The sequence below is a fragment of the Barbus barbus genome, assembly GCF_936440315.1.
Source record: "Barbus barbus genome assembly, chromosome: 15".
Taxonomy (NCBI): Eukaryota; Metazoa; Chordata; class Actinopteri; order Cypriniformes; family Cyprinidae; genus Barbus; species Barbus barbus.
The window spans coordinates 30,187,787-30,213,861 of record NC_136743.1 but is presented as its reverse complement, the minus strand read 5'-3'; the positions used below and the strand labels follow the sequence as shown (position 1 = coordinate 30,213,861).

The window sequence follows — 26,075 nt, the reverse complement described above, 5'->3', positions numbered from 1 at the left end:
AACTGCAAAACCGGAACTACCCAGAGCGCAGCGGCCAGTATCCGCGCAGTCACCGCCGCGCAAAGACGCGCAGCAAGAGCAGAGCAGGAGCACTTCCATAACTTTGCTTGCGCTTTCTTTGTTTGAGACCGGTCACAGAATTTGTGCTGCAGTCTGCTACAGAGATGAGTTTGTCCGGATCTCAGACCAGACTCCACATGATCGGCCGCAGATCCAACTCCCGGCCCGATCTGACCGCCGTGGGCTACAGTTTACCCCGGAATGAAGGCGCGCAGTACTACGCGAGTGGAAATGGATACCAGTCTGAGTTCAATGATGGCTATGCGCAGACAGTTACACAGACATTCTCCAGAAACTCACAAGGAGGTGGAGGAGGGGGAGTAGGACAGAGGTAAGTTTCCATTAATAAATTATCAAGTGTTTTATTGTTATTTATAAACAAAGTATGCTATTAAAAATTAAGAAAATATCTTATCAGAGCTATAGCATATAAGTTCATTGATTAACTCTATACTTACGTGAACAATTGTTATATTTGTATTAGATTTATTTTGGTGAAATTTAGTGAAACATCCGAGAGAAAGTTGATACTCCATTAAGTCCACATCTATAAAAGACTAATATTTTAACGTTAGCTAAATTGGATACGCCATACATGGCCATTGTGTATATGGGTGCATTATTGTTATGTGGTCACATATCAAACAGTGCTTTCATAAAATTGTTGTGCATGTGTATTTGCATGTGTACTTTGCATGTGCATGCATTAAAATGATTGGAATTCAAAATGTAACCTGGCTTGTTTGTTTTTAACCACAACATGTTAAATACTATTCCCCTTTGAGAATATGTTCTGATCTGTCTTTTAACTGCATGATGGTTAAATCTATTCAACAAAACATTAAACATTTAAAATACCTTAAATGATTAGTGATCTAATACATGAGCTGTAACATTTTTATAACAATGTAATATTTTTACTGTATTTTTATTGATTTCTTTTTTCTTTTAGCATGTCATCCATGTCTGTTCAAAAACGAGCTCAGATGCTTTACCAAGAGTGCATGGGCTACCTGAACCGAGCACAGAACATCCTAGAGAATGTAAGTGTCATTTTCACACATATTTTGACACAGTTTTATGCATGCAACACACACACACAGCATTTACTGCTTTCCATGTGATTCAAATGTTTTTTTTCTGTTGTTTTCCTGCAGATGGGACCAGCAGCTGAAGTGGATAAAAACATGAATGCGGCAGCGGCTCTGATGGAGCAGATGAATAAGTACGCCGTGGACTTACGCAATGCCGGTCAGCCCAATGAAATGATCAACCGAAGGTACCTGCAGCATGCGATTGTGTGTTTTCACATAAATAAATGAAATCTGTTTGTATGCTGACACATAATACACACTTTAGCACACAGCCCAGCCCACTATGAGCAAATTAAGTGTCAGTAAACAGGAATATATTGTGAAATTTGTTCAGCAGCAATGGGTGTTTCTTCAGCTGTGGACATTTTTGGGATTGTAGAGTTATAGAAAATTATGTTTCTTATGTGTAGTTACACATTTGTAATAATAAAGTTGCAGTTGAGTGCATTCAATATATATTAACTTTAAATGTTATATCAAATAACACTAGAGTTACTGTTACATGTGCTTTAGTATGTTAGTCAGCACTTCAAACTAAGTGTGCTTCTTTAAAGCACAGCAAGCACGGCATTTCCATTTCCTATTTTTTTATTCAGTTTAACTTGATATACTTGAACTAAAATTAATTTGAAAAAAAAAATATGTAGAAATATTTAGAGGACAAAAGAACTAAAACTCTAACTTAAAATGAAAAAAATATATATATATTCATAAAAACTATTATAGTATCTCAGTGGTACTAAATAACTAATAAGTAAATTATTAGTGCACATTTAATGTTTATTAAGTGGACATCTTTTTCACAAGGGAAAGCTCATTTCACAGCTAATATTTTCAAATTTTTTGCACACATTTAAAAATAAAAAACAGATTGATTTGAATTGGTACACAATTAAAACACTTGATTGCTTTTTCTTCTACACAATACAGTGCATGTCTCATAATTCATCCCAAGCATGCTAGTCACTGACACTGTTGTCCCTTTAATAATCAAGTATACACTATTTTGAACACACATGGTCTTGGCGGAAATTACATCACAACTGAGAGAAAGTCGCAATTGGTCTTAAAAAGCTATTCACAATGATAATAAAAAGTTGAAATCTCTTGAGTTAATGGGACATAAAATACCATTTGCTGAACACCCAGATATTTCTGATAAAAAAAAAAAAAGAGGATTGCAGTTTCAAAGCAAAGCATCTAATCCTCGTTCTGTCTTGCAGTCTGGACGATTGTCACGCCTTTCACGCAGAAATTCGAAGCTCCATCACGGGCACCACTCTCAGGAGGACCGCTGGTGGAGGCAATCGGGTCATCGCGTCAGAGGTCATCGCATGGGAGGACCCTACCAAGAGCTACCAGGAGGCAATGGCATGGATCAACCAGAAAAAGGTCTGTCTCTGGGCCACAGTTTAAAACAGCACACCTGCTTTTCTCTTGCACAACAGTCTGTTCAAAGCTAACATTATGTGTGAGTCATTCACTGGAAATATAAAGGAATATAAAAAAACTCAATAACCTGAGAAAAATTCTCAATCCATATACCTACTAAAAATAAAACAATTTAGCTGATGAGGAACTTAGCTGTTGCATTGTTTCATCACATGGTGCATTTATACAGAGAAAACAGTAAGATGAGGTTCATCTAATGATCTATAACCCTTAATGTTGTCGACACTAAATGTGACCCTGGACCACAAAACCAGCCGTAATGGTCAATTTTTCGAAATTGAGATTCATGCATCATCTGAAGTCTGAATAAATAATCTTTCCATTGATGTATGGTTTGTTATGATAGGACAATATTTGGCTGAGATACAACTATTTGAAAATCTGGAATCTGAGGGTGCAAAAAACTCTAAATATTGAGAAAATCGCCTTTAAAGTTGTTCAAATGAACTTCTTAGCAATGCATGTTACTAATCAAAACTTATATTTTTGCTAGGAAATTTACAAAATATCTTCATGGAACATGATCTTTACTTAATATCCTAATGATTTTGGCATAAAAGAAAAATCAATAATTTTGACCCTTACAATGTATTTTTGGCTATTGCTACAAATATACCCAGCGACTTAAGACTGCTTTTGTGCTCCAGGATCACAAATAATTCTCGCAATGCACAATTTTGGGTACAAAAAAGGACACAAAGCTAGAGATGTATAAAGCACAGCTCATACAGAAGTCCCTTTCAAACCGAGCAACATTCTGTTGGTCAGTGCACTCTGAGAAGAAAAAAAAAGGTACAAAAGCTGTTATTGTGGCTGTTACTTTTCAAAAGGTACACTTTTTTTTACCTTATTTACTGCTCAAGGGTGTATTTTAGTAACTTAAAGGTACTAAATATAACATATTAGCACCTGAAGTGCACATATTAGTATCTAAATATCTATATTTTGAAAGGTTACCATCAGAGTGAGAAGTTTTGTACTTTTTTTTCTGAAAGCGATTCGTTTAACCAACCTAAACATGAGTGTAATCTTTGCGGCAAACCTTGTTTTGCTCTCATGCAAAGCTCCTGTTGGAATGGCAAAATGTTGCTGAGCAAAGGTAAATGTAATGCAATTTAATGGCAATAATCTCAGTCTCAGCTATTTTTAGATATCAGCAGTATTGTGTGTTTTGAAAAACTAAAAACACGTGTTCATTTTGCGGTGTTTGACTACTGTAGATTGTGTTACTAGTTTGTTTGGCGTACTTTACCATCAGTTGTTGAACTTAAAGGGATGGTTCTCCCAAAAAATCAATATTCTGTCAACTATCATTTGATTAATTGCTTTTTTTCTGTTGAACTCCAAAGTAGATATTTTGAAGAATGTTGGTAACCAAATAGTTTCTAGTTCTCATTGGCTTCCACAATCCTTTTTTTCCAAGCCAGCAACTGTTTGGTTACCAAACATTCTTCAAAATGTATTCTTGTGTTGAAAAGAAGACAGCAATTCATACAGGTTTTGCACAACTTCAGGGGGAGTAAATGATGACAGAATATTTATTTTTGGGTGAACTATGACTTTATTTACACAAAAGGAAAATTTGCAGATAAATACAAGATATGCTCTACTGACATCAGCTATTTTATATGTGCACGATAAACTTCCAGTGTAAGTGCGATATCATCTCCTGTGTTCGATCTTGGCTCAAACCGTAGAGGTTTTGTTGGAGCTTCTCTTTACATGACTACCAAAGCAGATCTGTTGCCCAGTTTGTCTCCTGAGCTGTCTGGAAAACAGCAGTGAGTCGAGAAGCCTGTGATTTCTCACCCTGCTGAAAGATTTCGTACAGCCCATAATGACAGCACTTCCCTGGAATTTACTCTCACACCTCAGCCTCCTCCTCAAGTCCAGGCCGGTTCAGTGCCTGTGAGTGGAAGCAGTCAGGCTTATCTCACATTCGGATTCACTGAGATCTGACGCATTGCCAAAGAGAGAGGAGTGTATCAGACTCCCTGTGTTGACAGTAACTTGTTGTTACTTATGATGGAGTTGTTTGACGCCCACACCTACAGCAGGAAACACACCCGGCCACTTTCTGTGCCACTCCCACTACACACACACCCGTTTGAGCACTTTCCCTTTAAAGCAAATGAGTGGCAGAAAATGCAAGACAGGGCTTCTGCGGGTATTTAAAGGTCTTCATTCGCCCTTCCACAAATTAAGGCCTTAAAAGTCGTAAATCAGAGCAGAAAGTCTTAAACTTTCATGCACTGCAAAAAAAAAGAATGTCATCTTCTTTTTTTTGTTTTCAATCCAAACATCCTTAAATCAAGATATATTTACTTGAGATGCAAAAGACTTAAAAAAACTGAGCAAAATTAAGTTATATTAGTTATGCTTGAAACAACAACAAATATCTGTCAACAGGGTATGAAAACTTGTTTTAATGAACTTTAATTACTTTGTTTGGCAGATACTTGGCAGATGTGTTCTTGTTTTAATCATAATTAAAATTCCACAGGATACAAGACATGTCTTTTTGCTTCTCAAGTAAACATGTCTTGATTTAAGAATCTTTAGACGTTCGCACTGGAAAACAAGACAGAAATACTAAGAAAAACATCACTTTTTTTCAGTGTGGTCAGAAGGCACAGTAAAGTTACTCCATATTCTAATGTTTGGGAGCAGAGATGTTCAAGCCATTATTTATTTATTTATTGTTAAAATTAATTTTAGACATTTACACTAAGAGAACATATTGATGCATTTATTTCCCTTAATTGTTTTTGGGAACACTTTAATATAGGGACCAGTTCTCACTACTCACTACTTATTTTCACGCCTATTATTGGCTGTTTATTAGTGCTTATAAAGCACATCTGCATGAACATATTCTGGCTTTAACAACTACCTTACTAACTATTAATAAGCAGCAAATTCTTGAGGCCAAAGTTGTAGTTAATGGTTTGTTAATAGAGAGAATTGGAGCTTAAAACAAAGATTTAACCATTTTTCTTTTTTGCTTGGTCTTAAAAAATGACCTTCAACAAACTTGCTGAAACCTTGCAAGACTTGTTTGCACTGATTGACTGAAGTTAGATCTCTCTGCCTCTTTCTTTAGCTGGACAGACTGATAGATCCTCCTCACATTCACTCAGTGTTGTGTTATCAGGCCCACTCAGGCTCTTTGCTTGTTTATTGGTTTTATTTCTTAGTAACCAGCAATATACTGCACACAAATATTGCATGCTTATCATCTACCTATGACACACACACACACACACACACCCCTGCACAGTTCAGCACAGTTCAGCACAGAGCACGCATTGTTTCGCCCGAGCAGGAAGGAGGGAGGGAAAAAAACAGGGAGTGTCTGGAGCAAAAGAAACCAAGACAAAAGCAGTGAGAGTGACTGGTTCAGAGCGGTTTGTGTTCTTATCTGCGCTGAGCTCTGTCAGGACGAATACTTCAAACAACTCCACAGTCACCAAAACAACAGTGCGGCCCTCCTGCGGACCCTGATCCAGATTCCCAGACATTATATAAGCAGTCACAAAACTGATCTGAGATCAGCATGAAAGAGGCGCTTTAGTCCTCAGCCGACGGTAATGATTAATCACTGCCACCTAGAGGCTATAAATCACACTAATTATTAACTTTTCTTTAAACATTTACATGCTTTCAGACACAAGTGAAGAAAATCATGTTGTGATTAAACGGTGAGCTTGAAAGTGTATCATTTCTGCACCAAATGGAAATACAGAAGGAATGGCTTCCCAAAACAAGCATTGCACAATGTCTTGTTCAATCATAACCTACTGGGCTGTTGTGCAATACGTTTTTTTTTTAATCCTTTCTCTATTTTTGCTACATTAGTTCAGATGTGTCTTATGTGTGTTGTCCCAGTGTTACGAGGAGAGACATGGATCTAACTGCAGCTTTTATTGATATAATCAGGAGTACAGGAATGCGTGAGGAAACCCGTGGAAATGGAAAGAAAGACAATAACCGACAATGAGCTGAGGAAAAGGAAGGCTATATATACACATGATAATGTTAAACTATCACTAGACACAGGTGAAGGTACTCTCTAACTAGGAGTGAACAACAGGAAGAAGCACAGGAAGTGAATATTACACCAACAGAAGCTAATGTTATCTATTGTTGTGTTGTGTCTCATTTATACTATGCGCTTAAAGTATGTACTCTTTATGTGAAGAAAAAGTGGATACTTTTGAGATTTGAGACATAGGCGACTGACAGGTCATAATTGCATCTTTAAAAGTCCGTTTCACACATCTGCCATGTTTGTAGTTTGTGAGCAATTTTTATTCATGTTTGTAATTCTGAACCAAATTCTAATTCGAAGCAAAATTGTGGGCTGGAAGTAAGCCACTGGGAGTAATTTTTGTGTGTGTGTATACTCAAAGATGGAAAGTGTTGGCTTGAAGATTTATGAGGTGAAATAATGCTGACATTGCTGTCACACCCACTGGAACAGGTTAGGTTCACAGTTGCTGTGGTTTATCACATACTGTTAGTTTTTGAAACAGAAAGTTAACTTAACTAACCCTGCTTTATACTTTCATTTGCTGTTTTGACCATGTTTGACCATATGAGGAAATGTAACAGCATTTAAAATGAGGCGACTCTCCAGAGGACTGTAAATGAGTTGTGTTTGTGGGCACATGTCTGAATGGGTTTGTGTGTTTGTGTGCTGCAGAGACTCATCGAGACCGCACCCTTCGGTGAAGATGCAGAGACCATCAGCCAACAAATCCTCAATCACAACAAGTTCCAAAGTTCAGTCCAGAGAAGCCTGGAAGTGGACAGAGCTCGGGATGAACTGGTATGTTGTGTGCACCGCTAACACAGGCCTGGGTGACTGGGGGTGTTGTTGATTCACACCGCACCGACAGTCAATTCAGTGAATAAGGTAGTGCACCACTCAGAAGAGAACTGAGAATGCATTTTACCGGTACATTCAACTAAAATTTGAATTTGAATTCAAATGTCACTAAAATGGAATGACATTCAAATAAATTGACTTAATAACTGTTTCGAGTGTTGTTTTATAATATATTTCATTGTAAGAATGATAAATATGTACTAACAGAATCTTTCTGCTTCAGCTGCAGAGCAGAGAAAAGGCCGGACTCCACGCTCTGGACCAAGAATGGGACAATTTACAGGTCAGCTAATGAAACAGCTCTTATTTCTCTTTATCATCTTTAAAATGTTTCCGAATCAACCGCATGTGATTCAATGCAATTGATTATGTGTTCTGTTTTTTAGACATTTGCCCCTGATGGTCAAACGTTTTGACACACCTGCTCATTTTTTAAATTTTAGATCAATTGCAGTCATCACACTATATAATATAATATAAATGGGAATATTATGTAGTGACTATTTTAGACTGTAAATGTTTGACAGATCAGTACTCTCCAGTGTCTGTGCTTCTCTCAATCTGATCGTTTCTTCTTTCTTGCGTGTAGAAAATGTCCCATACGCGTACGGCTCAGCTGCGAGACCTGCAGAACATCATCGAGGAGATCTCCGGAGCCATCATGTGGGTCAACGACAGAGAGGAAGAGGAGCTGGTGTTTGACTGGGGCGATAAAAACATCAACAACTACATCCCACAAAAACAAGAGAGCTACTCGGTGAGGAGGCACGCACAATCATCAGAAAATAATACACAGCAATGCAAATGATCACAAATGAATATTGAATTGGTATAGTGATTTTCACAATACAGATTGTTTCAGAACAGCTTTTACAGTAAATGCATGTATCAATGAAACAATGTTCATTGCCCTACTATTTGAGCTACTTTCCTGTAGCTCAAATAGTAGAGCATGGCGCTAGCAACGCCAAGGTCATGGGTTCGATTCCCAGGGAAAGCAAGAGCTGATAAAATGTAAAAACTGTAACTTGAATGCAATGTAAGTCGCTTTGGATAAAAGCGTCTGCTAAATGTCATTTGACCCTAATGAACTGAGAATCTTTCAAAGTGTTCATTAAAAACTACTGCAAACTTTAATGTAAACCTATTTGTAAAGAGTTAGCCAGTTTACATTTCTTTATTTGTATACAATTATTAATTTAGCGGACACAAATATATGGAAAAGAGAAGAAGAATGACTTCTTCAGGTGTTGTTTTATGTCTCAAGTGATCAGGTCGACTCATTAAATTCTGAATTTTGCTCAGTTCTGAGATACATGCACTGATGAAATACAACATCAGTGTACACATGGGCAAACATAAAAAACAATCCCATTCAGTGAAATTAAGACCATGAAAAAAAATCTAGTCTTAACGATGCCAGACAGTTATTTCCTGTCATGTAAATGCCTGATGATTTTAGCTTATAAAATACATCCTTCCTGCCAGAAACTGATGAGTGATCTGGAAGAGAAAGAGAAAGAGCTGAATAAACTGAAGGCAAAGGTGGACGTCATCCTGAGGAACCAGCACCCAGCATCTGACAAGATAGAGGTGAGGAAACATTTTCAAGCTCAACTTAGAGCAATGACGAGCTCTGTGACAAACAGTGGCAGTGAAAACTTGTCTCATTCATGCTAAGACCTCAAAGAAGTGTGCTAATATGACTTTGTCTGGCACATACTAAAATTTATCAAATTTATGATATATATTTTGTTTCTGTTTAAACAATGGTTTATAATTTTGTACAAGGAATTCTGCACATCACTGCAAATAAGCACTTCTCTCTGTTTTCTGTTCAGGCTTATATGGACACACTGCAAACCCAGTGGAGCTGGTTACTGCAGATCACCAAGTGCATCCATGTTCATCTGAAGGAGAACGCTGCTTACAGCCAAGTAAGGCTTTGTCTTTTGGTGCATATAAATATATATATATATGTATATATTATTATTATAATTTTTTGTTTTAAATATTTTTCAGCTTCAGTTAATTTTATTTAAAGTTGTAGTAATTGTTTGGTGTTTTTGTTATTTTTTTAAATGACATCTATTCATTTTATTTCAAATAACTTATATTAATTATAATATTAATGTTGTTTCAGTTTGAGTTTTAGTGCATCAAGTTAAACTAAATTAAAAGGAGAAATGTTGCAAGCAACTGTTTTATTTTATTTTAAGTAACAAACATTTTTATGCTAAAAAAAACAAAAACCGCTTGTACATGCTTAAGTGTTCAAATGTATTTAAGGGATTTTTATAATGGTCAGTTTTGTTGTAAACAATTCTTAGAAAGAATCAATAAAGATAAGATTGGTTGTCTTTTAAAAAAACAAATATTTATTTATTTTAAAAGTATAGTGAATAATGCCGCCTTAAATTTCTATTTGTTTTTCACACTAAATCTTTTGGCTTCAGAGGGTTTGGAATATATAGTACACAAGGTGTATGGATTGCTTTTATGATACTGGCAGTATATGGGGATTTTTGTGTTTGAAAGCCCCGGTCCACATTATTGTAATTGCATGGAAAATAGCAACCAATCCTTTATTCAAAATTTCTCTTTTTGTGTTCTATGGAAAAAACAAATGAATACAGCTGTGGACCTGAAGGGGAGTAAAGAAGTTTTATTTTTGCTTTTGTAGTTCTTCAAGGAGGCCAGTGAGACGTACACCAGACTGCAGAAAGACCACGAGAGCATCCGTAAGTTCACCTGTGACAAGAACACACCTCTGGAGAATCTGACAGAAATGATCAAAAACCTGGAGGTGAGACCGCCACGTCTGATCAGATGATCCCAAAATCAAACACCTGTCGAGCTGAATCTACAAATATTAAACACATGATGTACTACAATGTCATTACCTGCTGTATGTAAATATGATGTGACTGCACTATGCTAATACTGTGTGCACAGAAAATGTTCCCGTTCTTCATCAGTGTGTAAATAATTGTGCGTGTAGAAAGAGAAAGAGAGGATCATGGAGAGTAAGAGGCAGGTGCAGACGCTGGTCAGCAAGTCCAGGAGCATCGTGTGTCTGAAGCCTCGTAACCCAGAGGAGAAGAGCAGCGGCCCGGTCATCGTCAAAGCCCTGTGTGACTTCAAACAGGACCAGGTCAGTCACTTTCACACACACACTGATGATGTCTCTTTCTTTATCTGACCCTGGAGCACAAAAGCAGTCTTAAGTCGCTGGGGTATATTTGTAGCAATAGCCAACAATACATTGTATTGGTCGAAATTATAGATTTTTCTTTTATGCCACAAATCATTAGGATATTAAGTAAAGATCATGTTCCATGAAGATATTTTGTAAATTTCTTACCGTAAATATATCAAAACTTCATTTTTGATTAGTAACATGCATTGCTAAGAACTTAATTTGAACAACTTTAAAGGAGATTTTCTCAATATTTAGATTTTTTTGCACCCTCAGATTCCAGATTGTCAAATAGTTGTATCTCAGCCAAATATTGTCCTATCATAACAAACCATACATCAATGGAAAGATTATTTATTCAGCTTTCAGATGATGTATTAAAAATTGACACTTAAGACTGGTTTTGTGGTGCAGGGTCACATGTAGTCATGTGTTATTCAGAAGGACTTACAGTGATGTATTTCCCAAGGCTGGAAACTTGGGAAATAAAAAACTGTCTATTTTCATTACAGATGAATGAAAAGTCTTTAACTGGTGCACAACTAGCTTCACTTTTAAGTTACACAATGCCTCTAAAGTAAAAAAAAAAAAAAAAAAAACTGTACAGTAATAAATTACAAATATGTGACCGTGTGACCGCTCATCAGTAGATTTCTATATTAACATGCCATTGCAATGTTGATTTATGCAATTTATGATGGCATTTACACTAGAAACCACATATTAACTGCCACTTTGTTGCAAATCAACATTTTGTAACTATAGTAATCTAATATGACACGTAATTTAAAAGATGATGATTAACATTTCCATTACTAAGAATTTGCACGCTGTAAAACCATTTTCTCTTTTAGCATTGTCAGCACGTGATTTCTCAACAGAGTACCAAAAAAAGTGTTGTTTTAACCAGTGGAAAGACTTAAGAAGTAGGAGGACAGTTGAAGAGTAACATCTGTTATTAAACATGATTGTCAGTCCCAAATGCTGGAAAATCACTGAATTCAATAATGAAATGCCTTTAACTGAAAATCTTTTTTTTTATCTTTTCATTTGACATTATTGACACACTATTTTCCTTTTTTGATATTGTGCAGTTGCTTTGACACAATTTACAAGCGCTATATAAATAAAGGTGACTTGACTTGACTTGACTTTGTTAAAGGGACAGTTCACCCAAAAATGAAACCCCTGTCAGCCTTTCACGACTCTCATGTTGTTCCAAAGCCTTAAGACTTTGTTTCGTCTTCAAAACACAAATGAAGTTATAAAGTTTCCGTCCCTCCATTCAAAGTCCAAGTCACCAAAAATGTAGTGAAAAAAAATGAAATTAATCCATATGAAACGAGCTGTTTAAACCAGGTTTTGTGAATAGACATGATCGCTTTATATGATGTACATAAAAGCCTAAATTATATTAGTTCAGTAAACAATAACAGACGCATACATGGAGCACATCAAATGCGGTAAATAAGCTTCTGTGTTTTCTATATTTCATGAGCTTTATGGATTTTCTAAGTTTCATTAGAGGGACAGAAACCTCCGATAGATTTCACTAAAATTATCTTAACTTGTGTTTAACCAAAGTCTAACGGGTTTGAAATGACATGAGGATGAGTAAACGATGACAGAATATTCATTTTTGGGTGAACTGTCCCTTTAACATAGCCATTGATTTGATTAATGCAGTTGCGCTACCTCAGTTTTTAGGGAGTTAATTTGGTTATAGACAATGTTTAAAGGTCTGTATTTTTACCACTTCTCATGTTAGGATGAATCACTTCCTCATTTGTAAGTCACTTTGAATAAAAGTGTCATCTAAATGAAGAAACACCATTTAATTTACCAAACTGCAGTGTCATTTTCAAGTAAACACAAATACCTTGATTAGTAGTTTCAAGTGTCATTTAAAGCTAAACCCAGAAGCAGGAACATACAGTGTATTTATGCGAAACGGTATGAAACACTGAAATGTCGTTTGACTTTTACAGAAGGGCATTCTGAAAGGGAACGAAGGTATCCTGAAAGATAACTCTCAGCGCAGTAAGTGGCTGGTGACTGGACCTGGAGGACTGGAAATGCTCATCCCGTCTGTGTGTCTGCTCATCCCACCTCCAAACCCTCTGAGCATCAGTCTGGCAAGCAAGTACGAGAAAAACACGCATGCACACAGATCATAGTGCAACAAGACATGCACTGATTAACTGCTTGCTTGACAGGAACGAGCAGTACTACGAAGCCATCATGTCCATCTGGAGTCAGCTGTACATCAACATCAAGAGTATGATCTCCTGGCAGTACTGCATGAAGGACATTCAGTACATCAACTCCCTCACACTCTCAATGGTACGGATCAGTCTTTCACTCTATGCTTTTTACTTAGCATTATGTTTCACAAATGTCTCCATCAGTTTTTGCATCTCATTCCCTGTCTGTTTTAGCTGTCCCAAATGCGTCCTGAAGAGTACCGCAACATTATTAAGAACCTGGAGCTCCACTACCAGGAGTTCATGCGTAACGGTATCGGCTCTGAGATGTTTAGCGATGAAGACAAGAGAAAGATGGAGATGCAGTACGCAGGAGCTCAGTCCCTTTATGACCGGCTGGTGATCCAGCTGCCCAACTACAGTAAGACACACGCACACAGCATCCAGACGCACTTTATAATCAATACACATGAATGTCTTGGCATGGATATCAAACCCATGTGATGTTTGCAGAGGGACTTCAGCGGTTAATGTTTATTATTAATCCAGACATTGGGTCTGTAGAAGAGATCATGTCTGATTTTGATTGCTCAAAAGTTGCTATTACTGAAGTTCATTGATTGGCTGTTTTCTACACAAATGTCAGTCTACCGAAATAATCTTTTTACTTCACTCACAAACACAAATAGACAAGTGACATAAATTATGATTTCATGCAAACATCTGCCTGAATCTGCAAACGGATGTTGGATGCATGGAAATTAATTCATCTACACAACATAACACTCATTGTTCAACTTCACTGGAATTTAGCAGATCTCCTGATAAAGCTTCAGATCACACATCTGTCTTTTTTCTTAGTTCATTATAGTTATTATAGTTAACTAAAACTGAAAATAAAATTAAAACAATGAAAGAAAAACATTTTCATTACTTGAAATAAAATGAACCTTAACTGAAATAAATAAAACACACACACACACTTTTTTCCAGCTAATTTTAATATAGCTCAGCTAATTCAATTTAGTTTAAATTAATGTAAAATAACTAAACTAAAATAAAAAACTGAAGAAACCCCTGTAAAGACATATATAAAAAAAAACTACAAAAAATTGCAAAAATGCACAACAAAATAAAAAAACTAACTAAAATTAAAATGAAATGGGAAAAATGTAAAAAAATTAAATAAAAATAAACAGAAAAAAAAAAAAAAAAAAAAATATATATATATATATATATATATATATATATATATATATATATATATATATATAATTATAAAAAATAAAATATAATTTCAAGATATTAATAAAAACTATAATAGTATCTCAGTGATACTAAAATAACAGTGGTGCAGGCAAATTGAGACCTAAAAGTCAATAATATTAGGTACTAAAACTATTAACGTACTCTTAAACAAGAACTAAAAAAGATGCTGGACATATTTCTGTGTCTCAAGTGTTTCCCTCGGGTCCTTCACCCTGCCTTCACACATATCTTTATCTTACAATTTAATTTAGGACAAAAATGAGCAACTAACCACTGTTCAGAGTTCAGCCTCATTCCTAAACATATAATTGAAAATTACAGGAGGGAGGTTTAGAGACTATATGGCCATCCCTGCTTTAGGACACCTACATTCATTCACTGTTGCTTTACAGAGGAACCAGCCTAACTGTTGTGCTATTGTTTTGTCTCGTAGGGGAGAATGGAGTAAGAACAGAGGTGGGGAAGGTGGTGGAGACAGATGGGAAGGCGGTGGTGACTAACGGGAAGCTGGTGAGCTCCGGGCTGAACGTGAGTGCCATGTCAGATGTGAGTGCTCTCAGACGCAGGATGGAGGCGGCGGAGATGGGCTTGATCCAGCACCTCCACGTGCCTCTGAAAGAGAACAGCGTAAAGGAGTGCTCCCAAAGACTGGTGCTGCTGCAGGTACAATCAAACACAAAGCATCACTGCTAATGCCCTAGTCTATTAGAACAATTACTGATGATAGTTATATATTATAGACACAATCTGACTTCAAATGAAAACTCTGTCATCATTTACTCACCTTCGAGATCTTTCAAATCTGTATTAGTTTCTTTCTTTTGCTAAACACAAAAGAAGATATTTTGAATAATGTGGGTTACTGAATGGTTGACGGTAGCCATTGACTTCAGTGGCATGGAAATAAAATACTATGGAAGTTAATGGCTAATGGCTTGTTTGGTTATCAATATTCTTCAGAATATCTTCTTTTGTGTTCAGCAGAAGAAAGAAACTCATTCAGGTTTGGAACAACTTGAGGGTGAATACATGATGACAGAACTTTGATTTTTAGGTGAACTGTCCCTTTCATGAATAACACAAACAGTTGTACTTTCCAAAATCTTACTGAAGACACCAAGTGATCATTGACAACACAGACTGGAGAAAATAAGTGAACATCTGTTAAATCTTCTTTAAAAGCTAATTAGAGTCCAAAAACCTAAATTCTGCCAACCTCATGCTCCCAGAAGACCTTAGTTTGACTTTAGAACACAAATGAAGATATTTTTGAATAATCTCTAATCATTTTTGTCTATGCATTGAAAGTCCATGCTACCTAAATGTTCAAGTTTTAAAAATGCATAAAGCATCTTTCGGACTGTAATGATTTATTATGGGGACAAAATGAAATTTCAACATATACAGGGGCTAGTCTGTGATTTATTTTTATTTTTTTTATTGGTGTCTAAATCCAAAATGTTGATTTCTTTCAACACACACAGCTGAATTCACTACTGATCTCTGAGTTTACAGGAAGGGATCAATTGGAAAATCATTTCTAAATCATTTTGGCCACTGCCACTTCATATTGCAACTGAATTTCAAAAAGTTTGTCTTCAAAAAAATCCAGTGCATTTAGTGAAGCACGTTATAACATATTAAAGAGTTTTGTTGAGAAATTCATGTTAAATGCATGAGTGTTAAAAATCAGTTTTTTGGATGTTTACCTATGAGAAATGAGAAAAGTGTCATTTTCCAAAATGGGTCGACCTTTTGCCAAAATATATTTCTATAATGGAATATCAGAAAACAGAACAGAATAATAGAATAAATGACAGAGTGGAAAGTAGTCGGCCTATTATAGTGGTATTGTTAGATTGGGGACTTTGATTAAAATATAGTTTTGTTTTCTTCTCTCGATTCATACGAGCTAGTTTTGAGTTTAATCAGTAAATTTGATCTTGAAAACGATCTGTGTCTGGTCTGTATCGTCAGGGTGTTCATCATGATCTGGACACTATCCGGGACGAGTATCAGCGTCTGAGGGAGAAGATTTTGCGAGAGCTGGAAGGAAGCACTAACACAGAGCAGGCCGTTTACCTGCGCTCTGAACTGGACCACATCAACCAGAAACTGGGCAGCCTACAAAGCTTCTCAGGCGCTTATATCCAGAGGTAAGAACAAACAACCAGTATTGCATCTATTCATTTTTTGATTTTGTTCTCTTCCTAAGCCTGCTGTGCTGAATGTCTGGTTATCTACAGGAGACACTTTACTTATATGCTTATAGTTACTTAAATTCATTCTACTAACTATAAGTAACTTTGCAACTACATGCCAAGTAACTCTCACTAGATTATTAGTTGACTGTCAGGTTATGGTCAAGGTTAGTAGAACAAGTCGGCATGTATTTACAGTTAGTAGAATGTGTGTTGGACATAAATATAAAGTGTTAGCAGATATCAAGCAGACAGTTTACTAATACTTTAATAACTGCTAGTTGACATGTATTTGCTTATAGTTAGTAGAATGTCTGAAGTGGACTAGTGGAATAAAGTCTTACCTTGCTAATCTAATGGCATAATACTCAATATTACACTCCCATCTGGCTGTACCCAAAATGCACATTGAAATGGATTAGGTAAAAAGCACAGTATGAACATAAAAAAATCTGAGACAAAAGTGGACAGGGACAGTGTGATCCTAAAGAACTGTTTTTTTTTTCCACCTGATTTGCTTTTTGCTCCACTTCTGGGGTCCGATTTTGGTGCTCATAAAATGCTATTTGACAAGTTCATAATTTTTAATGGGGTCTGCTGGAATATATTTACATGACTTAAAAATCAAAAATCATTATTCTTCTCATATTGATCATTGCTGCAGCTCCTCTTTTCATGCTCTGTCTCTTTAAAGCCAGAGTTTCTGAAAAGGTCTGCTCTGATTGGTCAGCTGATTAGAGCAACTCAGAAATATAACATCCCTTACTATAATTGGGTTTCATCTCTAGCTTCATTAGTAGCTGTAAGCAGTATTATATCTATGGTGACTATGGCGTCAGTATTGGAAATCCATAAATCCATACAATGTTTTTTTTTTGCTCTTGCAGCATAAATAAGCAGCGTCTCCTTGACATCTAAGATCCAAGAACACAATATACAATTTCTCATTCAATTGACCTATAAATGGCTTACTTATAGGTGTTTATGCCCATCAAGGTGTGACAGGAGAAGGTATTAGTATGAGAATTAATTAGCAGTAATCTCAAAGGATTTGTCTGTGTTTCCAGGCTCACTGCTCTTCAGGCTCTGTTCCAGAACCTCCTGCAGGCTGAGGACATCATTAAAGTCCATGAGGCTCGCCTCACAGAAAAAGAGACTTCTTCTCTTGATCTGAACGAAGTGGAAAAGTACCTTGTGACTCTTAAGGTGAACTTAATATTTATATTACGATTTATGTTTATATACCTGAACTCTTAATATGACCCTTTGTCTTTTTTTTCCAAAAATGGCTCATCTTGACTTCTGACTCAAAATGACTGAGCATGTCACTTATATATTTCTATTTGATTATGTCTTGTGCCGTGCAGACGATGAAAGCAGAGCTGGAGCAGAAGAAAGGTGTTTTGAAGGCTATGGAATCTGAGCTGTCCAAGGCCGTGCAGTGGAACAGTCAAATAGACAAATCTTTCCACCAGTGTGATGTTGACCTGTCCAGATACGCAGAGCTCGCTGGACAGATGACTGACCGGTGGCGCCGAATTGTGGCTCAGATTGATAGCAGGTATGGAAAAAATGCTGTTCTGGCAAGAATTTCCACATGCACTTTTGGGATGCACAATGGTGAAGAAAGAATCACCACCATAATTAGTATTTATTCTATTTTTTGTGCTTGTTTGTCAGAGCATGGGACCTTGAGAAACAGGAGAAACAGCTGAATCACTACAAGCAAACCAACTCCATGATGAACAAATGGATTCAGGAAACACGTCAGCGCCAAGATGCCCTCCAGATTACTAAATTCAACAGTCTGGACAGTTTGATGGACCACCTCAACCAGCAAAAAGTCAGTTCAACACACTCCCTATAAAATACCCACGTTTCTGTTACAAAGTCTAGTGAGGTGCTTTTCTAGATGAAATTATCACATTGGCAAGATCACTTTCCAAAAGGTACTATTATGTACTTTTAAGGTACTAATATGCACTCTTTAGGGTTAAATAAAGTAAAAAGGTGTGACAGCTTTTGAACTTTTTTTCTGAGTGTGCGACAGAGGCACTTTTCAACAGAGGCGTAAAGAATACCTGAAAAGCATACTTAAATAATAGTAGAGATACTGTACAGCGAAACTGACTCCATTATTTACCAATTCTAAAACCACTTCGGTAAAAGTCTTAAAGTCAGTATTTTACTTTTACTGAATGTAGGCTCAAAGATGCACTAGAGAAATGCCAGTGAAAAACAAGAAGCAGCTGATTTGTGAAGACAGCAATCACGTTATTTCATAAAATAGAAAAAAAACTGAACACCTCGAAGTTGAATTAAATTAAGGTTGACAGCAGCCACGTAAACACTTCATTTAGTGCTTTACACCACTATTTGAGCTCATGTTTTGTAATATGCATTGTACAGTAAGTACTTTTATTCATCTTAATTTAAGGAGGCTCTACTTCTGTTTCTTAAATTGCTTGTTAAATACCTGTTAATGGTATGAAAGAAAAGTACATTTCTGTATAAAATACTTTGCTTCTTAAACTTGGCTACTTTGCTATTTAAAGCGACACTCTTTTGAACTATGGCCTCTCAGTCGCCAAAGATAGAAATACAAAAAATGCGTAGTAGTTATTTTAAGTTAGTTGTGTCATGGAGTTAAGTCATGGAGCATCAAGTCCCTCTGACAGTAAGGATTTCCAACAAATTGTACATAAAAAGGGCCTTTTGAATAAGTATTATGTGGTTCTGTGGTTCAGATAGTGAAATGTTTGGCCGTAGCACAATTTTAAGAAAGCGAATTTTGGATTTGAGTGAAGATTGCATATAATATTTAATTGGTTAAACTGTTTTGTCAATGAACAGGCGCTGTATTCTGAGATAAAAGGAAAGAAAGAAAAAGTGGAGGTTGTGGTCAAAGATGCAGACACATGCGCTGCCTCCATAAAGGTGAGACTTTTTTATTTGGTCATTTTTTTTTATTGGTATTTTGTAACAAGTATATACAAGCAGTGGTGAAGGCTCAGATCTCATATAACTGTTTTTTCAGGACTATGAGCTCCAGCTGGCATCCTACACTGCAGGACTGGAGACGCTGCTCAACATTCCCATCAAGAGGACTATGCTGCAGTCTCCATCCACTGAACTGAGGCAGGAGGTAATCATATTACATCCAATATTTAAAGATTAGGTTCACACACAGTACAAAACATGATAAATTAACATCACAGTTCAAGTGATTTATTTTGAGTTTATGAGTGCATTTTCTATCTTCACTGACTTATAACTGTCTCACTAAAGGCGGCAGAGCTGCAGTCACACTACATAGAGCTCTTGACGCGTTCAAGCGACTACTACAAATTCCTTGGGGAAATGATGAAAAACATGGAGGAATTAAAGGTAAATTTTGTGTCTGATGTGTTGTGAATATATCTTTCCAAATAAACTTCTAAATCAGAGCTTCCCAAATTGGAAACCCCATTGGGTTCATGAGATGCCAGTGCCAAACAGCATGCACATTTATGATCAATATTAATTTAGATTTTGTAGAAATTTAAGAATAAGAAAATGGAAACATAAACATGCAAAGATGGTGTGAAATCCAAAAATTCTTTTACATTAAACGTTTAATTGCATGAAATGGGTGGTGATGGCGCAGTGGATAAGACACATGCCTTTGGTGTGAGAGACCCGGGTTCGAATCCACTGTGAGACACCAATGTGTCCCTGAGCAAGACACTTAACCCCCTAGTTGCTCCAGAGGCGTGCGACCTCTGACATATATAGCAATTGTAAGTCGCTTTGGATAAAAGCGTCAGCTAAATGAATAAATGTAAATAAAATAAACTGAAATTATATATAAATACCAGGTAGTTGACTTGGCAACATTTCTCATTTTAATTTACTTTAACTTGATGTACTAAAATAACTAAAACTGAAATAAAAAAAAATAAAAAATGACAAAAGCAACAGCAAAATTACTAAAACTTAAACTGAAAATGAACCATGTAAAAATAAAAACTTTATTAGTATCTCCAATGATACTAAAATAACACTGTTTAGGAGTTCAACAGACAGAAGGTTGTTTGGTAATCCTTGAAATATAATGTAGAATGTTTTCTTTACATTTACAAATAAATTTGTTTGAAGGTTATTTTTGTCACCTGTAACAATTTTGTCACCTTATTTAGGACACTACAGATTGTTCACTACATAGTCAAGTTAAGTTAACAGGTTTAGGATTAAAGCTGAATATTAGAGCTACACTTTATTTTGATGGTCCCCTTTAGAAATTCTGTTGACTAGAAGTAACTTTGAAACTACATGTCAACTAGCAGTCATTAGAGTATTAGTAGTCTGTTAGGTTAGGTTAGTATTAGTAGTGTTGATAGCAAGTGACGTACATATAGGAAACACAAAGGAAGCTCAATGTTCAAAATGCTTTCTTAAAAGTGAGAATTTGCAATGCTTGTAAGATACTACCACTATCTAACACTATTCAATATGACCTTTTTTTTAGATGCGGAACACTAAAATTGACCTTTTGGAGGAAGAACTAAAACGTCTCAAGGACAACTTTAAAGATCAAACACAAAAGAACAAGTCACTGGAGGATAGTCTGGCTCGCTTTCGGCTGGAGCTGACCCAGTCTAAAGAAGAGCTTATGTCTATGGAGGAGATCAAGAGAACCCAGGCAAGACAATGCAGTACTACTAAGGAAAGCCTGGACAGCACCCAGAATCAGCTGAAGAAGTTACAAGATGAGCTGTCCCGCCTCACCTTCCTCGTCGAGGAGGAGAAACGCAAACGCAGGCTGGCTGAGGAGCGATACACCAACCAGCAGGAGGAATATGAGCTCGCTGTCCGCAAGAGACAGACAGAACTGGAGGAGCTCAGTATGTCCAAAAGTCAATTTGAAAGAGCAATCAAAGAAAAAGAGCGGGAGATTGAACGGCTGAAATTAAAGCTGGAGGATGAGGCCTCCCGGCGCAATGCAGCAGAATTAGAGACCTCAAAGGTAAGAACACAGTTGAACCAGGACATTAATAGCCTAAAACAAACTTATGAATCTGAGATCCACATCACCAAGACCAGTGTGCTCAAGACAACACAACAGAAGGAGGAGGAATCGTCAACTCTGAGACTTCAGCTGGATAGGTTAACCTCTGAGAAAAGAGACCTGGAAGAGGAACTCAGAATGCTGCGGCTTTCGTTCTCCCAAGTCGAAGCGGCACGAAGGAAAGCAGAAGAGGATGCTCATCAGCACAGGTCTTCGGTAACCGAGGGGAGCAGGTTCAAGAAGGAACTCGAGTCACAGATTCAGGTCATAACGCGTCAAAGGGATGAGACTGAAACAAGACACAGGGTGGAACTGGCAGAGGCCAACAGAGCTGCTCAGGAAAAGACCCGTGAGATTACCTTGCTGACCCAGAATCTCCAAGACGAGACCAGGCGGAGGAAAGCCTTGGAAGTTGAGAATCAAAGTCTCAGACAGTCTCAGACTGAACTGCTCTCTAAGCACACTTCAACCACCGAGACCATTAACAAGCTAAAGGTCTCTGAGCAAGAGCTACTCATTATAAAGCGAGACATGGAGACGCAAAAGAAAGAAAAGAGCACGTTGGAACAGAATGCCATCCGGCTGCAGAGTCGCGTCAGTGAACTGCAGATGAAGGTGAACGAGTTGCAGGCTGAACTGGAAAAGGAGAAGAAGAGTAATCAGGATGAGCTCACAAGGAGGAAAAGGATTGAATCCGAGCTGGAGAAGGTCAATCAGATGTGCCGTGAATACACCACTACCATCAACACTCTACGGGTCCATCAAGAGCAGGAAAGTACCTCTGGACGCAGGTATGAGCAGGAGCTTCGCAATTCGAAAGATGAGTTGGAGAGAAGCCAGAAGGAATATAAAATCACAGTAGAGAATCTGAACAGAGTCAATGCCGAATTGAAGGCTTTGCAACAGCAGCTTCTGCGGGAACAAGCCCTTGTCCGTGAGGCCAATCAACGCAATGATTCCCTCTACAAGACCATAGAAGACAAGAGTCGCGTGCTAAATGAGAGCACCAGCGAGATCGAGAAGTTGCAAAGCCTCACCCAGAATCTCACCAAAGAGCGTCTGCGGCTGGAGGAGGAACTGAGGACTATGCGACTAGAGCGAGATGATGTGAAAAGAAGCCTGAGCACCATCGAGAGTGAAAGCGCTTCCCGATTGTCTGCCATTCAATTCCAGTTACAAACCAGCAATAACAGAGCACTGGAACTGCAGGGACTAATCAATGAACTGACTAAAGAGAGAGAAAATTTAAGGGTGGAAATTGCCCAAATCCAAAAGCAGTTCTCGGAGGTATTTTTTTTTCTGAGCGACATCAGTTGAATCAAAAATACATCACCAATTTAAGCTACATCAATATGGCTTTGCTGGATAACACTTTACTGCATAATGCTTTACCTTTGAAAGCACACTTTCTGCATAATACTGCATGGTTACAATCTTCCCACAAAAAGCTTTTTTAATATTTACTTTGATAACATAAATAATTTTTGTTGTTCTAACTATGTTTGAATCAGTATGGTGTTGGTGTAATAATTATTTCCTTTGTTAAATCCTCTAAATGATTTATAATGTGACACAGTTCGTCAATAAACCATTTCTCTTTTATGTTCACAGACATCCATGATGATCCAGCGATCTGATGCCAACTACAAAGAAATTGTGCAAGAAAGAGATAGTCTTCTAGTCAAACTGAAGCTGTCACAACAAGACAAAGACAAGCAGCAGCGCTCCGAAGAAGAGCTCCGGCGCATTAAATTCTCCTTGGAATCTGAGATCAAACAGAAGCAACGTCTCCAGGATGAAATTGATAAAATAACCAAGGATTTCAAGTACTGGAAAAGCCAATACGAGTTAAAGGATGGGCAGATCAGACAGAGTGAGGCAGATCGAGACAAAGTACAGAGAGACAAAGCCTCCTTGCAGAGTGAGATCCAAAGATTGACTGCCGAGCTGAGGAGTCTGGAAGAACGCTACAAGAGTCGTCTTCAGGTCTCAGACAAGGAGATTTCAGAGCTCGTAATGAAGAAGGAGACTTTGGAAAGGGAATTGAAGTTGTTGCAACAGCGTGTTGCATGTTGTCGGTGTACACAAACCAGTCAGTCTGTCTCTGATAGTAGCAGTAAGAAAATTACAGTGAAAGGTCTCCGTGGTGAGGTCTCACTCACAGAGCTTGTAGAATCCAACTTGCTTGATCAGACCGATTTGGATAAAGTAAACCGAGGACAACTAACAGGGAAAGAAATTGAGGACAGGCTCAAATCGTACCTAGGCGGCTCTGATTGCATCGCTGGTATCTACGATGAGGCCAATGATAGGGTTTTGCCCTTTTACCAGGCCATGAAAGATGGTCTGCTTCGGCGGGGAACCACCCTGGAGCTCCTGGAAGCCCAGGCGGCCTCCGGTTTCATAATCGATCCAGTCAACAATGTCTGTATGACAGTGGAAGAAGCATGGAGGAGAGCTCTTGTGGGAAAGGAATTTAAAGACAAGCTTCTGTCTGCTGAAAAGGCTGTGACAGGATACAAAGATCCTGCAACAGGAAAGATCATCTCACTCTTTCAAGCAATTGCGAAAGAGATCATAGAGAAGGGCCATGGGATTAGACTGCTGGAATCTCAGATAGCCAGTGGCGGTATTATTGATCCTAAAGGAAGTCATCGGATTGATGTGGAAGTGGCTTACAGGAAAGGTTACTTCGACCGCGAAATGAATGAGATTTTGGCATACGAGGGCGATGACACCAAAGGTTTCTTTGATCCCAACACCCATGAGAACCTCACATATCTGCAGTTGAAAAAGAGGTGCATTAAAGACCCCAAGACTGGGCTTATACTGTTGCCTTTGAAGGACAAGAAGAAGCCAAAGCAAATGACGTCTCAAAAGAACACACTGCGCAAGAGGAGAGTGGTTATTGTAGACCCTGACACCGGTAAAGAGATGACCGTACGAGAAGCGTACCATCGAGAGTTAATCGACTATGACACTTTCCTGGAGCTTTCGGAACAAGAGTGCGAGTGGGAGGAGATCACTATCGAAACATCTGACGGCAGCAAGCGTTTACTTATTGTCGACCGCAAAACCGGAACCCAGTATGACATTCAAGAATCCCTAGATAGGGGACTTATTGATAGACAAACTCTGGACAAGTACCGTGCCGGGACTCTGACACTCCACGAGTTCGCAGGTCTGATCACAAGTAAAAGAAGTGGTTCTGAGCTTTCCATCTGCACCAGCAGTCCTGAGGATGTTGCTACTTGCAGTAGTCCAACACCGATTGCGCCATCATCTCCAACCATCCGCAAACGTTTTGCTAGTGTAGCCATTACGCTCTCCCCTCCATCTGATATTTTGGATGACCAGAGCCCCGTGGGAGCCATTTTTGATACTGAGACCCTAGAGAAGATAACTATCCCCGAGGCACAGCGACGTGGAATAGTGGACAACATCACCGCTCAGCGGCTCTTGGAAGCCCAGGTTTGCACTGGAGGAATTGTCAATCCTGCTACTGGCCAGAGACTCTCCCTGACGGATGCTGTACAGCAAAGCCTTATCGATGAAGACATGTCCATCAAGCTAAAACCAGCACAGAAGGCTTATGCCGGTTTTGAGGATGTGAAGAACAAGAGGAAACTTTCCGCCGCAGAGGCCATTAAGGAGAAATGGTTGCCTTACGAGGCAGGACAGAGGTTTCTGGAGTTCCAGTACATGACGGGTGGACTCATAGAGCCAGAAACTGGCCGCCGGGTGAGCATTGAGGAGGCCATCCGAAGAGGATGGCTTGATGGCAAAGGGGCACAGAAGCTGCAGGACACGAGGAACTACATTAAGAACCTGACTTGTCCTAAAACCAAACTTAAAATCTCGTACAAAGATGCCATGGATAACTGCATGGTGGAGAACAATGGCATGAAGATGCTCCAGGCTACTTCGATGTCTACCAAAGGCATTAGCAGCCCCTACAACGTGTCCTCGGGAACAAACTCTCGTACCGGATCCAGAGCAGGGTCTCGTTCCGGCTCAAGAAGTGGATCACGCAGAGGCAGTGTTGACTACACCTCTTCGGTTGCTTACAGCTACATCTCATCTTAATTATAGTGTAATTCCTATGCTTAGAATGTACAATTTACATTTAAGAATGCTTTTCTAATCATGAGGATATAAGTAGGCCTATGGGTTTGGGATACAGAATGTAGATTAACTTCTTTTACTAGCGCTGATCAATAGTCTTGGGTGTTTAAGATGTTTTTAGATTTTTATATTGTCAGTGTATTGGATTTTTGATTATTTACACATGGGGAATCTTAGATTTATCATGACATTTAACAATGTTTTCATTATTCCTTATTTGGTTTATTCACTATATGTTTTCTAATATTTTCCTTTGCATGTTTCATTGACATTTTACATTTATTCATTTAGCAGTCACTTCTGTCTAAAACAACTTACAAATAAGAAATGTAACAAGCAATTCATCACCAGCATTATCTATAGTTTAGAAAACCATATTGAAACAAGTACTTTTTTATTTGAAACATCTACTGACTTAGTATCAACATGAATCTACTAATTTCAAAGTGGAAATCTGATATTTTTTGATATTTGCTTTTAATAATCTGATCGTGTTTATATGAAGCAATTTCAACAATAAAAACAAATTATAA

At 37.9% G+C, this 26,075-nt stretch overlaps 1 protein-coding gene across 2 annotated transcripts; it reads left to right on the top strand.

Moving 5' to 3' along the window:
• On the top strand, nt 1-26,075 carry dspa (desmoplakin a). 2 transcript variants are annotated; one of them, XM_079435620.1, is made up of 24 exons: nt 1-391; nt 1,013-1,103; nt 1,218-1,339; nt 2,378-2,546; nt 7,312-7,437; nt 7,721-7,780; nt 8,087-8,254; nt 8,986-9,090; nt 9,339-9,434; nt 10,181-10,303; nt 10,499-10,651; nt 12,685-12,839; nt 12,913-13,039; nt 13,135-13,321; nt 14,603-14,832; nt 16,147-16,325; nt 17,438-17,576; nt 17,738-17,931; nt 18,051-18,213; nt 19,224-19,307; nt 19,408-19,515; nt 19,659-19,757; nt 20,878-21,375; nt 23,029-26,075. In XM_079435620.1, the coding sequence occupies exons 1-24, from the start codon at nt 165-167 to the stop codon at nt 25,501-25,503; spliced, it is 6,078 nt and encodes a 2,025-aa protein (XP_079291746.1). In that variant the 5' UTR covers nt 1-164; the 3' UTR covers nt 25,504-26,075. The 2 variants fall into 2 exon arrangements, with proteins under 2 accessions (XP_079291746.1, XP_079291745.1); XM_079435619.1 differs by having other exon boundaries at nt 20,878-22,704.

Excerpts from the sequence above, each read along its gene's own strand:
- dspa (XM_079435619.1), top strand. The coding sequence starts at position 165 with ATGAGTTTGTCCGGATCTCAGACCAGACTCCACATGATCGGCCGCAGA. Across the intron at positions 9,435-10,180 it reads AGAACGCTGCTTACAGCCAA|TTCTTCAAGGAGGCCAGTGA; the intron begins GTAAGGCTTTGT and ends TTGCTTTTGTAG. Across the intron at positions 12,840-12,912 it reads AGCATCAGTCTGGCAAGCAA|GAACGAGCAGTACTACGAAG; the intron begins GTACGAGAAAAA and ends CTTGCTTGACAG.